At 40.5% G+C, this 13656-nt stretch overlaps 1 protein-coding gene across 1 annotated transcript in view; it reads right to left on the bottom strand.

Moving 5' to 3' along the window:
• Positions 1 to 360: 360 nt before the first annotated feature.
• The window catches only part of VPS13C (vacuolar protein sorting 13 homolog C), a 222088-nt gene continuing 208792 nt past the window's right edge, over positions 361 to 13656 (bottom strand). Inside the window, exons 82-85 of the mRNA XM_060174401.1 lie at positions 7415 to 7503; positions 4233 to 4353; positions 2163 to 2246; positions 361 to 1102 (exon numbers count right to left, since the gene is read on the bottom strand). Of these exons, the coding sequence (XP_060030384.1) occupies positions 1001 to 1102; positions 2163 to 2246; positions 4233 to 4353; positions 7415 to 7503 (396 nt within the window). The 3' untranslated portion in view covers positions 361 to 1000. The remainder of the gene's footprint in view (positions 1103 to 2162; positions 2247 to 4232; positions 4354 to 7414; positions 7504 to 13656) is intronic.

The following is a 13656-nucleotide window of genomic DNA, read 5'->3' as shown; positions in this document are numbered from 1 at the left end:
ACATCAAGTAAGGGTGGATTTATGCTGCCCTTAACAATATATATATATATATATATATATATATTATATATGGACAATTTCTGGAAATACAAAAATCTTAATGTTTTCATGCTTCTGAGTCTTGAAAATTGTAAAGTGCAAATATTTTCATGTCTCAGCAAATCAAAATTGTGCCGTGTAAGTTCATTTTGAAAGAGCATGTGAATAATTTCCAAAACTTTATAAATTCAGATTACTGCAAAGAAAGGTTTGATCTTTTCCACAAGTGTGATATATGTATGTATATATATATATTATATATATATATATATATAATACATAGCATAAAATATATATTATACTACAGGAGGAAAATTAAGCACCAGTGGAAAACACATTTTTATTAGGAGAAAACTCAAGTTCTCAGGAGGGGAAATGAAAATAGGAGACATGCCACTCCTCTCTCTCATGGCTTTCAGTCAATCACCTTGTCTACCAAAGAAATGTTACCTCAGCTCAGTTACTGAATAAATCATCCTTACAGAAAATATAATGCATTTGCCCATGCCTAGAACCTCTGGAAGAACACTAGCTACTCTAAGCTCCTTTCTTCAGTAAGGATTTAAATTTAAAAAAATATATGCCTTTTTAATTTTTTAATGTTAACATTAATGGACACTGCACACAAGTTCAAAGTGATATTTCTTTGAGGGTCTGATTCATTTCCAAGGTGGTGGTGTAGATGTGGCTATGGTTATAGAACTCGAGGAGGGGAAAAAATAGAAAAAAAAAGTCCAGCACTGACTATTCTAGAAAAAATACCTAAAAGGGGGGCTACTTAAAAAATTTCTCTTTAGCAAGAGAGGGGAAAAAAAAAAAAATCTCTTTAGCAGGGTAAAGGCAAGTGATTAACAGACCTGACCGGTCTGGGACTGGTCTCTTTCGGGAACTGGGATCCCCTCCCTGAAGCCGTCCACAACCCCACACACACCTCATATCCCCCACCCTCCAGCATCTGTCGCTAAAAGGGTATTTGGGGTCCGAGGAGTTTCAGGGATGGTTGCTTCATCAGTTTGTGCTGGTGCCTCATGGACTGGGCCTCCTCGATGGCACAGAAGGCTCTCTGCAAAACAAAACATTGGCTGTAAGTGGCAACAGCAAGCATGGGCTCTTTGGGTGGAGGAGGGAGGGACAAAAGCAAGAGCCGGAGTGAAGGAGAAGGAAATGCAAATCCATGAAAGTAGTGGAAAACAGGTCTGTCTGGGGCTGGGGAGACGGCTCAGCAGGCAGAGTACAAGTGGTACGCACAGGGTCCAATCCTAAGCGCACTCTCACTCTCTCTGTCTCTCTCTCTCTCCCTCTCTCCCTCTCCCTCTCCCTCTCCATTTCCCTCTCTTTCCATATATATATATATATATATATATATATAATCTTTCCATTTCAACTTCCACGTCTCTATTTAATATGGGCCCAGCACGCTTCTGCTACGCAACTCTGCTGCGCGTCTCTATTTAATAAATAAATAAAATATAAAATAAAAGCTGTGCAAGGAACCTGGGTTCAAGCTCCTGGTCCCCACCACCTACAGGAGAGGAAGCTTCACAGGTGGTGAATTTATGGTGCAGGTGCCTCACTGTCTCTCTTCCTATCTTCACTTCCGCTTTCCATTTTCTCTTGGTGCTGTGAAACAGTAAAGAAAGGGGGAAAAGGAAATGGAAAAATAAGCCACCAGGAGTGGTGGATTTGTTGTGCAGGCACTGAAGCCCCAGCGATAAAACTGGTGGCAAGAAAAAAAAAAAGGAAAAAAATGAGCAAATATATAAAAGTTAGACAGGTAGTTATAGGAATAGTTAATCCATATCTGTGACCTTGGGAGAACCACCGCAGTTTCCAATGGAGGGAATGGGGACACAGAACTCTGGTGGTGGGAACGGTGTGGAATTAATACCCCTGTTAGCTTGTAATTTTGTAAATCAATATTAAATCATTAATAAAAATTTTTTAAAATAGACCTTTCTGCCTATGAAGGCCACCATATATTATTTTGTGCTTATATATCCACACGATGGTATAATTTCCAGAACTTTCCGGTGAGATGGTAGGTATTGCTAAATGTGACAGGTTTTGTCTTTACTCCTTTAGCAGAAGCACAGAAAAAGCATTCTATTAGACAAACTGCTCACCTGGGCCGTAGCACGATCCTGTAAGTAGATCTTCCGGAGGCAGCACTGGTTGGCACTATCTTTTCTGTGGAATAGACCTTGTTCCTGTTGCAAAAGAAACAAAGACAAGAAGGAAATTATTCTGGGGAAGGAAAAGGAAAAAAAAAAAATTCAAGACCGTTAATTGGGTACTTAAGTGTCAACTCTATTTTATAACCAGGACACTAACCAACACAGAAATACTCAGGTTCGAGAAGAAATAAATGGTTTTGGTACGAGGCTAGCAGTTCCATGGGTGAGTTGTTAAAATTTATGAAATTGGATGAGTATACATCTATCTGTATAAAATAATGGCTTTCTGTAGGCTAGGATAAATAGCCTGCAGAAATGCCACTTGATAACTCATCCTATCTGACAAATCAAAAAACCCTTCCTTTATTTCCGTAGCTGATGGATAAAATGCTTATATAATGTAAAACACATTGAGTCAATTCTCACTGCTGATGTGAAATACAAGTGATCAGTGAGGAAACTGTAATATATATGCAGAGTGACAGTCTCTCCTGTGTTTCTTACATCAAAGCACTCTTGAATTTCTGACACTCTGCAATGAGATAAGGCTGACAGTGCAGGTGGCATGATTTCAGGATGGTTTCTTTTCTTTGGACATTTTCTGAAGCAGAAAAGTAGACCATGGGGGTCAGGGAGTAGCGCTGTAGGTTAAGCAAAGCGCAAAGCACAAGGACCCGTGTAAGGATCCCTGTTCCAGAGCCCGGCTCCCCACCTGTAGGGGAGTCACTTCACAGGCGGTGAAGCAGGTCTATCTGCAGGCATCTTTTCTCCCCTCTCTGTCTTCCCCTCCTCTCTCCATTTCTCTCTGTCCTATCCAACAACAACAACATCAATAACAACAATAATAACTACAACAATAAAACAATAAGGGCAACAAAAGGGAACAAATATTTTTTTAAAAAAATCTTTAAAAGGGTAGGGAGTAGGGGAATAGACAGCATAATGGTTATGTAAAGTGACCTACACCTGAGGCTTCAAAGTCCCAGGTTCAATCACCTGTACCACCATAAGCCAGAGCTGAGCAGTACTCAGTAAAAAATAATACTAAACAAATAAAGAAAAGCAAACCAAAATTAAAGGGTACTTGCATCTCTAGGTTCAATCTTATGATAAATGTTTCTCAGGTCGTTTTAGTCATAGAGAAAGCATCATTATTGCTTAGGGAAAAAAAATACTGAAAAAAAAAAAATCACCATCGCTAGAATGACAATTCATCGTTTTGAAAATGGGTAAAGATGTGAGTATCACAAATAAAATTATATGTTCCAAAGTACTGCGAGTTTAGGAACTAAACAAAAAGAGGGGGTATCGTTTTGGCTAATTGTTATATAGCCAAAAATACCTTCCTTAGAAAAAAACAGGGAGAAATTATCGGAAAAACATTCTACATAATCTCACAGGACTAGCTTTCAACAAATGCCAAATATTATCAAACCTCAGTGTTTCAGACATGGCACTTATCATGAGCTCTTGAAAATTCAGAAAAAAAAAGAGAGTGAGTGAGAGAAGATCTCCAAAATTATCTAAGAGTTTAGCAAAATCGTATCCACACAAAGTAAAAACAGCGTCAGTGAAACAGTTCATCTGGACAGTACATGACTTCTCAATGTCTGGGGACCCAGGTTTGAGTCCAGTCCCCATTGGATTGAAGGACAAGTTGGTGCTGTGGTGTCTGACTGTCTATCAAAATAATGAACATAAAAACTTTAAAAAAAAAATCTGTCTATTCATGCGTGCTTTCTTCTTATCAAGAAGCAAGTGTCAACATCTGGATGACTACAATGGAGAGAGACCGTCTGTCACATCTGTCATACCATCACAGCCCACTGGGTACAACACAGAGAGACGTGGCACAGGCCACAGAGCAACTGACCGCACGTTTCCTTACGTTACAGCATCTCTGCATGTCAGTGACAATAGTTCTTCAGAGGCTTTGTGTACTGAAGTGTACAGCTGGGTCAGAGAGCATTGGCCTCTCTTGGTTTAGCAAACTTGGAGCTCTGCAGGGGTGAGTCTTACCTTGGCTGAAATTGTCAGTAGATTGTTAGCGACCGCAGGAGGAGACACGAAGTCTTCGAATAGACACTGCCAGTCAACCGACAGGCCTAGGATTTCCACTTCCTTTAAACACAGCACCCGCCTGTTTGGCAAAAGGAAAAAAAGACAACACTCAGGACATAATGGAGGTGATAAACTGCTCTCTTTAGTATTCTACTCTGCTGGAGGGCACAGGTGGATTTTGGTCAGGAGGTCCTCTAGATTGGCATTGAAACAGGTGACACATTTCTTTTTAAATGTCTAGATAACCAGCAAATAAAGAAGACATTGCACCTAAGTAGGAATAAAAACAACTTTCAAAAAAAAAAAACAAAACAGGACTGGCATAAGGATCCCGCCCCCAGCTCCCCACCTGCAGGGGGTTGCTTCACAGGCGGTGAAACAGGTCTGCAGGTGTCTGTCTTTCTCTCCCCTCTGTCTTCCCTTCCTCTCTTGATTTCTCTCTGTCCTGTCCAACAACAACAACCATAATAATAACAAAACGATAAACAACAAAGGCAACAAAAATGGGAAAATATGGCCTCTAGGAGCAGTGGATTTGTAGTGCAGGCACTGAGCCCCAGCAAAAACCCTGGAGGCAAAAAACAAACAAAAAACCCCTGACAATCTTGCAAAATTCAAGAGAGAGAGAGAGAGAGAGAGTGTGTGTGTGTGCGTGTGCGTGTGTGTATCTTTAAACTAACCAGATAACTGGAATTATCTTGTGAATACCTAAGGGACAGGCTATATTCTCAGCTGGGACACAATCGAGGCAGACGGCCAGGAAATGTCTTGCTTGGGAAATTAGTTATTGCTCTGTACTGTCAATCTCTCATGCCTTCAGGTCAGAAAAGAATGTACAGGAAAGAATGTCACAAAGCCCAGAGGTCAGGCAAGATGCATGTCAGACTTGCTATCAAGTGCGCACACTTCATCAAACATCAATCAGGATGAGTGCCTATTTCAGATTCCTTAAAGTGATTTCCCAAGGTATGATTCAGATAAATGACTGACCTAACCACACTTGATCCAAAAGTGCCACTTACAGAAAGCAAAACCAGGGGACCAGGAGTTGACGCACCTGGTAGAGTACACACACTGTTGTGTACAAGGACCCAGGTTCAAGTTCCCAGTCCCCACGTGCAGTGGGGAAGCTTCATGAGTGGGGAAGCAGGGCTGCAGGTATTTCTCCCCGTCTCTCCTCCTGCTCTACCTACCCCTTCCTTTTTTTTTTTTTTCCCCCTTTCTCTATCCTAAAGAAAGGAAATGTATTTGAAAAGCGAAGTGAAGAAGACAAAAGAGCCAGGAAGAGGCCACAGCAGCAGTGGCCCAGACTTCCATGTGTGAGGTCCCAGAAGCCCCAGGTTCAATTGTTGGCCCCAAGATAAGCCAGAGCTGAGCAGTGCTCTGGTCTCTGTCATTCTCCGTGTTTCTCTCATTCTCGTGCAAATAAAGTTTAAAAAATTAAGACAAGAAAACAGAGGGGACCAGGTGGTGGTGCAACTGGTTGAGTGCACATGCTCCAGTGTGCAAGGACCTGGTTCGAATCCCCGTCCCCACCTGCAGGGAGGAAGCTTTGCAAATGGTGAAGCAGTGCTACAGGTGTCTCTCTGTCTCTTCCCCTCTCTATCACCCCTTTCCCTCTCGATTTCTGGCTGTCTCGACCCAATAAATAAATAAAAGCAAAAAAAATTAAAAATAGTAATAATAAAAAGAAAGCAGTGGGACAGTCAACTGTATTTAAATACCTAGGGTGCTGAAGAAACAGTGATGCTAAGAGTTTCAGCCTGAGAGATGCTCATAGGTCAGAAGGGGAAACAGACACAAGTAAAGTTGTAGTAAAGTAAAGTGTAGGCAGGAAGTGTCAGAGCAGGTTGGGCAGGAAACTTGGCAGCTCGGGAGACAGAGTGGAGAGGGAATGGAGAGAGAATGGACTGTCGGTAGAGTAGGTGGTGAAAGAGCCGATTCCTCAAAGGCCAGAGTCGGAAAGGCCGTCCTGACAAAGGGAAGCACATGAGAGAAGTGAATATGAAAAAGGAGATTATCTGAGGTCCTTGGAGGTCTGGATTCAGTGTGCAAGCTACATACAGGGAAGAGACGGTGAGCCTAGTGCCGCTTCTTGCAAGACTATGTACGTGTCACGCCTGTGTGCTTGACGTCTCAAACCATTTGTTCTGCTTTATATCTTGATGCTTTCTTCAGCCACCAGGTTCCGGATGCTACCGTGATGCCAACCTGACTTTCCTGGGCAGATGACCTCATATATGTGTCCTGGAAATCCACCTCTCCAGAGCCCTGCCCCACTAGGGCAAAGACAGAAATAGGCTGAGAGTATGAATTGACCTGCCAACACCCAAATGCAGGTTCAAGCCTCCCCAGTCCCTACCTGCAGGGGGGAAGCTTCACAAGCAGTAAATGCAGGGGTGAAGGTGTTTCTGTGTTTCTCTCTCCCTTTCTATCTCCCCTTTCCCCTCTCAATCTCTCTGTCCTATCAAGTAAATAGAAAAAAAAAATTTTCATTTATTTTATTTATTTATTCCCTTTTGTTGCCCTTGTTGTTTTATTGTTGTAGTTATTATTGTTGTTGTCGTTGTTGGATAGGACAGAGAGAAATGGACAGAGGAGGGGAAGACAGAGAAGGGGAGAGAAAGACAGACACCTGCAGACCTGCTTCACCGCCTGTGAAGCGACTCCCCTGCAGGTGGGGAGCCGGGGTTCGAACTGGGATCCTTATGCCTGTCCTTGTGCTTTGCGCCATCTGCACTTAACCCGCTGCGCTACAGCCCAACTCCCCAAAAAAACCTTTCTAATATGACAGCTTACAATATATGAAAAAGCACTAAGAAATCTTTAAGGCTTTAAAACCAGCATCCCCACTGATAAGAATATATCCTAATGGATAATGGTGGGGAAAAAAATAAGACTTAATTGTAAAAATCTGTGTATAACCATATGCCACTGAAAACCGAAATACCAACTAGTACGATAGCATTTGAGTAAAGCAAATCCATAAACACAGGGCCACAGAACTCACTTTGTCAAAGCAGAACTATTTGGAAAGAAGACTCTGATATGTCCTTAGGTGAAAAACAGAGATTCAACATTTACAATCTATATAATGTGCATTTCGGGAAAAAAAAAAAAAGTCATTTAAAATGAAATACCTATTCGTGACCATAAGTATCGTCTTCTTATTTCCAGAAATAGCACAGTGGTATCGATAGGTCTCTCCTTCTAAGTTTTTGATATGATTCTAAACAAACAACAAGAAAAGAAAATGAGACTCAGGATGTGGGCTGTACGTGCATCTGAGTAGTAGTTCCAACAATTAAGCTGATGACAGAGCTGGTTCAGAGACAGAGTATTAGAAATACCATTGTAGATCTACAAATTGACACCTGCAGATTGAAAAAATACTCTTTCAACATGCTTCTACACACACTATTCCACTGCGTTGTTAAGACAGAAAGCACATATTAACTTTTTTAAAAAAATATTTATTTATTTTCCCTTTTGTTGCCCTTGATTTTCGTTCTAGTTATTGTTGCTGTTATTGATATCGTCGTTGTTAGGTCAGAGAGAAATGGAGAGAGGAGGGGAAGACAGAAAGGGGGAGAGAAAGATAAGACACCTGCAGACCTGCTTCACCGCCTGTGAAGCGACTCCCCTGCAGGTGGGGAGCCAGGGCTCGTACCAGGATCCTTACGCTGGTCCTTGTGCTTTGTGCCACGTGCACTTAATCTGCGCTACCGCCCGACTCCCGCACATACTAACTTCTTAACTACGTGATCTTTTAGAAAAGTTTATTTTACTGACATGGCTTGAATTTTTTTTTTTAAATCTGCTACAAGTAACCATGTAAACTTATTAATGAGAATATAATTTTATTATTAACTTTATAAGACTATGGCATTAACATTAGTCTGGGGTGTATCTGTTAAGAATTTTTTGGGAAGCCTTCAAGCCCGAATGGAGTTCTACAACATTTTCAGATGATGGTTCACTTTTTTCCACCAGATTTTTTTTTAATATACTTATTTCTTCATTGGTTTATTAGCTAGAGACAGATAAACTGAGAGGGATGGGGGAGATAGAGAAGGTGAGAGACAGAGAGACACCTGCAGCCCAGATTCACTACTCGTGAAGCTGGCCTACCACAAGTAGGAACTGGAGGCTTGAACCCGGGTTCTTGCCTATGGTAATCTGTGTGCCCAACCAGGTACACTACCAACCAGGCCCTGGCCAGATTTTTATTTAAGGTGTCCGTAAGTCCTTGAAGGTTCAGAATCACTGATTTACACAGAGGTAGGTAAATGTATGATACAATTGCAAGACAACAGCTGTTTAGTGTTTGAGGGTATTTGGTCTCATAGATTAAACGCACTTTAAAAGCACTGATCAGTAGTCTGGGAGGTGGCGCAGTGATAAAGCTTTGGACTCTCAAGCATGAGGTCCCGAGTTCGATCCCCGACAGCACACATGCCAGAGTGATGTCTGTTTCTTTCTCTCTCCTCCTATCGTTCTCATTAATAAATAAATAAAAATCTTAAAAAAAAAAAAAGCACTGATCCAAAAGGGAAATGTTGTGACGGTATTAATAGAAACATGAAGAATGTCTAAGACTTCCAATAGCTGGCACAATTTATTGTTAAAGACAATTACAAGCATAAAATCACTCAAGTAGAAAGAAATAACAGCACGTTAAAATACATTTTTTTCAACAAAACTGGTGACTTGAACTAGTTGTCTCAGACGTAAAAGACTAACAAAAGAGCTGTTTTATGATTAATGCTAGTGAATGACTGTCACTCTCTACAATGCATGATTGAAGAGATGTGTGTGTGTGTGTGTGTGTGTGTGTGTGTGTGTGTGTGTGTGTGTGTGTGTGTGTGTGTGAAAGAGCAGAAGCATTAAAAATGAACAAGATCTGCCATTTAAAAACCAACAGTACCACATCAATATTATATAAAGTTTAATGTACTCAATAGTAATCACAAGCAGAGAAAACACATTTATTAATTTAATATTTAAATACACAGTTAAAAAAAAAAAAAAAAAAAAGACGATCCTTGGTTTTTAGCCATTCTTTGATGGTTGTGAAGAACCATGGCAAAGAGGATGAATTTCCCCCAAAGAACTTTTTTTTCGTTTTCAGAAAGTGTCTCCGAGAAGTGGGACAGTGATCCGTTTCACTTCGCGCCTGTGTGAGTTACCAGAAGCCTTTAGCGTTCACACCGTCATGTAGGTATTTGCAGATAAAATCGGAACTACAGTGAGTTAGAACATTTACTCTCAGCTTTGAAACTGATGTATCCGAATATTTAGATGGCTGATGTCATATATAAGAAATACTGCCTGCTTTCTACTCTGCATGGATTTTCGTTTGTTACTAAACTGTTGTGCTTTAAACTACTGAAAGCTTTTAAAGTCCAATTGATATAACAAATCTATAATGTACTGTAGAAACCTCATTCTCAACACCACTGGAAATTCACTACCCTCTAATATTAAAATATTAACTCTTCCCTCCTAAAATGTCATTGAAGAATTTATAGTATTTAGCAAAAGCAGTCATTTTTTTTTCAAGTAAATTCTAAGAAAATAATACAAGATATGCAAAAGCAGCTAGTATGATGTTTGGCCTTTTAAGGTTGGTTTTTTTTTATTGTTTTTATTTATTGATTGGATAGAGACAGCCATAAATTGAAAAGAAGCAGGAGACAGGGAAGGGGAAAGACAGACACCTGCAGCCCTACGTCACTACTGTGGAAGCTTCTCCCCTGTAGGACATGTCAAATAAGCAATGTAAAGTTGCTAGCTCTAGAGATGACAAGGCAAGAATGAAGAATAAAGCATTTCTATGTCTACAGAAAGATAAAAAGTAAAAAAAAAAAAAAAAAGTAAAGGGCACCATCTTGAATGCTATGTGATCCTACAGATGTGAACCAAGACGCACTAAATAAAAATGGGAAAATACATATATATTACATGTGTGCATATGGGTGGAGACGGAAATTATCCTAGAACAGAGGGTAAGCAGAAAAGTGCATCCTAAAAAAGTAAAGTAGACAACTCAATGACTTTTCAACAGAGTATTCAAAGAATACAGAGCACAACATGAGAGAAAGAGCCAATGGGTAAATCAACAAAGACTCCCAAATTAATTATGCAGAATATCCCTATATTACAGCAAAGACCAGGAGATGGGGATTTTACATTCTAGGGTTCCTTAAAAGTTACACATTTTGTGAAATACATGTTGGTCCCTTAAGGACAGAAGTCTTTATTTCTCTTGTATACCCAGCATAAGCCAGATGACCAATCACTTGACATTCAACTCACTGAATGCTATGGAGTGGACAAGGGATACGGCAGCTGTGTTCCTTGCTCATCCATGCCTGCTCTTAAAAAAAATAAAACTTGTGAGTCGGGCGGTAGCACAGAGGGTTAAGTGCAGGTGGCGCAAAGTTCAAGGGCCAGCGTAAGGATCCTGGTTCGAGCCCCCAGTTCCCTACCTGCAGGGGAGTCCCTTCACAGGCAGTGAAGCAGGTCTGCAGGTGTCTGTCTTTCTCTCCCCCTCTCTGTCTTCCCCTCCTCTCTCCATTTCTCTCTGTCCTATCCAACAACGACAACAACAATAATAACTACAACAACAAAACAAGGGCAACAACAGGGAATAAGTCACTAAATAAATAAAATAATTGACGGTCAAAGAAGACATTTTAAAAAAGTAATAAAGAAACAAAGCTGCCAGGTCCTCTCATTAATGAACACCTTTTTCTATTCTTTCAATAACTGACAGTGATATGTTAAAGTTTGCAAGGCTGTTTTTAACAAAGGGGGTAAATCCAGTAAGATGATTATATCTAGCTAAAAATGTTTTTTCTAAGTTTCTGTAAGTCTTGTGCTTATTGTTAGGTGATTGTCAAAAGGGAAATCACAGGGAAAAGTTATTAACAGAGAGAGCAACAGGAAGGAAGTAAACACAGATTTTTAACAAGTTATATGATTTCCCAAAAGTTAACGTTAAAAAGTACCATCTATCCAGGAAGGGGAGAAGGAATGCCAAGGAAGGGTAGTGATTAGTGGTGATTTAAGACAGCATCTTTATTAATCATTGTGCTTGATTCTCAACAGAAAACTCTACAAAGGGGGGTGTTTTTGCCATCCTTCGATGACCTAAGTGTAAGAAAAATTTGTCCAGCGGTCTGAGAGGTGGCACAGTGGATAAAGTGTGGGGCTCTCAAGCATGCGGTCCCAAGTTCAATCCCCGGCAGCACAAGTACCAATGATGTCTGGTTCTTTCTCTTTCTCCTCCTTTTCTTCTCGTTAAGAAATAACTAAAGGGAGTCAGGCGGTAGCACAGCGGGTTAAGCGCAGGTGGCACAAAGCGCAAAGGACCGCTGTAAGGATCCCGGTTCGAGCCCCCAGCTCCCCACCTGCAGGGGAGTTGCTTCACAGGCTGTGAAGCAGGTCTGCAGGTGTCTGTCTTTCTCTCCCCCTCTCTGTCTTCCCCTCCTCTCTCCATTTCTCTCTGTCCTATCCAACAATGACAACATCAACAATAATAACTACAACAACAATGGAAAACAACAAGGGCAACAAAAGGGAAATAAATACAAATTTTTTAAAAAAAGAAATAACTAAAATATTTTTTCAAAGTTTGTCCACAAGGTGAGACTTGGAGTAGCTGTGCTGCGGGGGAAGGGAGGAGGATGAAGGAAGGGATATGGGTTGGGGGGCCATTAAGAGGGTACTGGGAACACAGTGCATGATGCTGGAGAAAGGGTTAAGCCATGGTGGGAGGGAAGTACAGACACCTCTCACGGTGAGATAAGAAGCTGGACTCACATGGCAACTACCTTGTACATCATGCCATTAATAAAATGAATTTAAAAACCAAAGGAAGTTTGTCAGCAATAGTCTGTGGTTGACTGGCGTAAGGATCCCAGTTCGAGCCCCCGGTTCCCCACCTGCAGGGGAGTCGCTTCACAGGCGGTGAAGCAGGTCTGCAGGTGTCTTATCTTTCTCTCCCCTTCTCTGTCTTCCCCTCCTCTCTCCATTTCTCTCTGTCCTATCTAACAATGACAACATCAATAATAACTACAACAATAAAACAACAAGGGCCACAAAAGGGAATATAATAAATAAAAAAAAATAGTCTGAGGTTGGTTATCAGATATCATTCTCCTTAAAACACTTGTTTGAACCATAAAGCACTCAACTTCACTCTTTTGATAACATCAGTTTTATTTATTTATTTTGACATGTGACCATTTAATAAATAAAGCCTATCCCTGGCTTAGTGTCTGCAATCACATTTACAGATTAGGGAAGCGAGCAGGCCCAGAGGGGCAGCACTGAAGTGGGTTAGTCAGATTCTGCTTTGAGTTTCCCTTTCTGTTCTTTTCTGTTCAGTTTTTAAAGTACACACAATTCAGCAGAATGGTTGTGTGTTAACGGTTTCCTTCTGTTCAAATCCATAAGACACAAAACCTGAGCTTCTAGTTCTGTTTCATTTGTGTGAGAGAAGCACAAAAGCTACTAGACAAGACACTGCTGTATCAAATCAAATATTTCTATCTTTTATATAAACAAAGAACCCAAAGCATCACTTACTATGAAAGTTAACCATGGGGGCATTAACCTCAAAATGCTAATTTGTTGTTTATTTTTGTTCTCATTAAGATAATGAATACTCTCAAAGAATGTTAAAAAAAAAAAGGTGGGAAGGGTTTCTTCTTAAAAATAAACATCTCTATAAAAATCAAGTGTCATGTAGGTATTTTGCCTAATTAACTGTTCAACTTCTCTTTAAATTAATGAAAACTAGTAACAGAAGAAGCCAAATCAACAAGGAGATTGAATTTCTGAAAAGCAAAATTGCTTAAGACTGAGAATGTATGGAACAGAAATAGAAAATGACTGTCACTAACACTATATGGGGGGAAGAGACGGAGACAGGGACAGAGACAGACAGACAAAGAGACATTTAAAAATATTCTCAGAATTCATCTTCACTCTCAGTAGAGCTCTAAAGAGACCTCCAGCCAGAGTAAGTGATACTTCAATTCCTACAGCGTATGATCCAGTGAGTCAAACTCAGGGTGGTCAGTGAACACAGTTACCTCATTCCTGTATCAGGATTCACAAACATAAAGGATACAGAGCAGAATTCCCCAACATTCCCCCCAGAGATGCAAGTAAATACCATAAGGGAGGGAGCTTGCAAAAACAATAAAAGTATCAGCTTGCGGGCCTCCATTAAACCTTTCCCCAGCTAAATGAGAAGAAAAGCTTATCTCGGGCATACTCCCATATTCAATATTTCTCCCCTACTCCTGTTACTGTTCTAGCAGGAATAGTGCCATTTCTCCTTTGAAGTTAAGATAAAAGGTTCAGATAA

This window comes from Erinaceus europaeus, chromosome 16 (genome assembly GCF_950295315.1).
Source record: "Erinaceus europaeus chromosome 16, mEriEur2.1, whole genome shotgun sequence".
Taxonomy (NCBI): Eukaryota; Metazoa; Chordata; class Mammalia; order Eulipotyphla; family Erinaceidae; genus Erinaceus; species Erinaceus europaeus.
The sequence above is the reverse complement of the archived record's forward strand: the minus strand, read 5'-3'. Positions and strand labels throughout refer to the sequence as shown.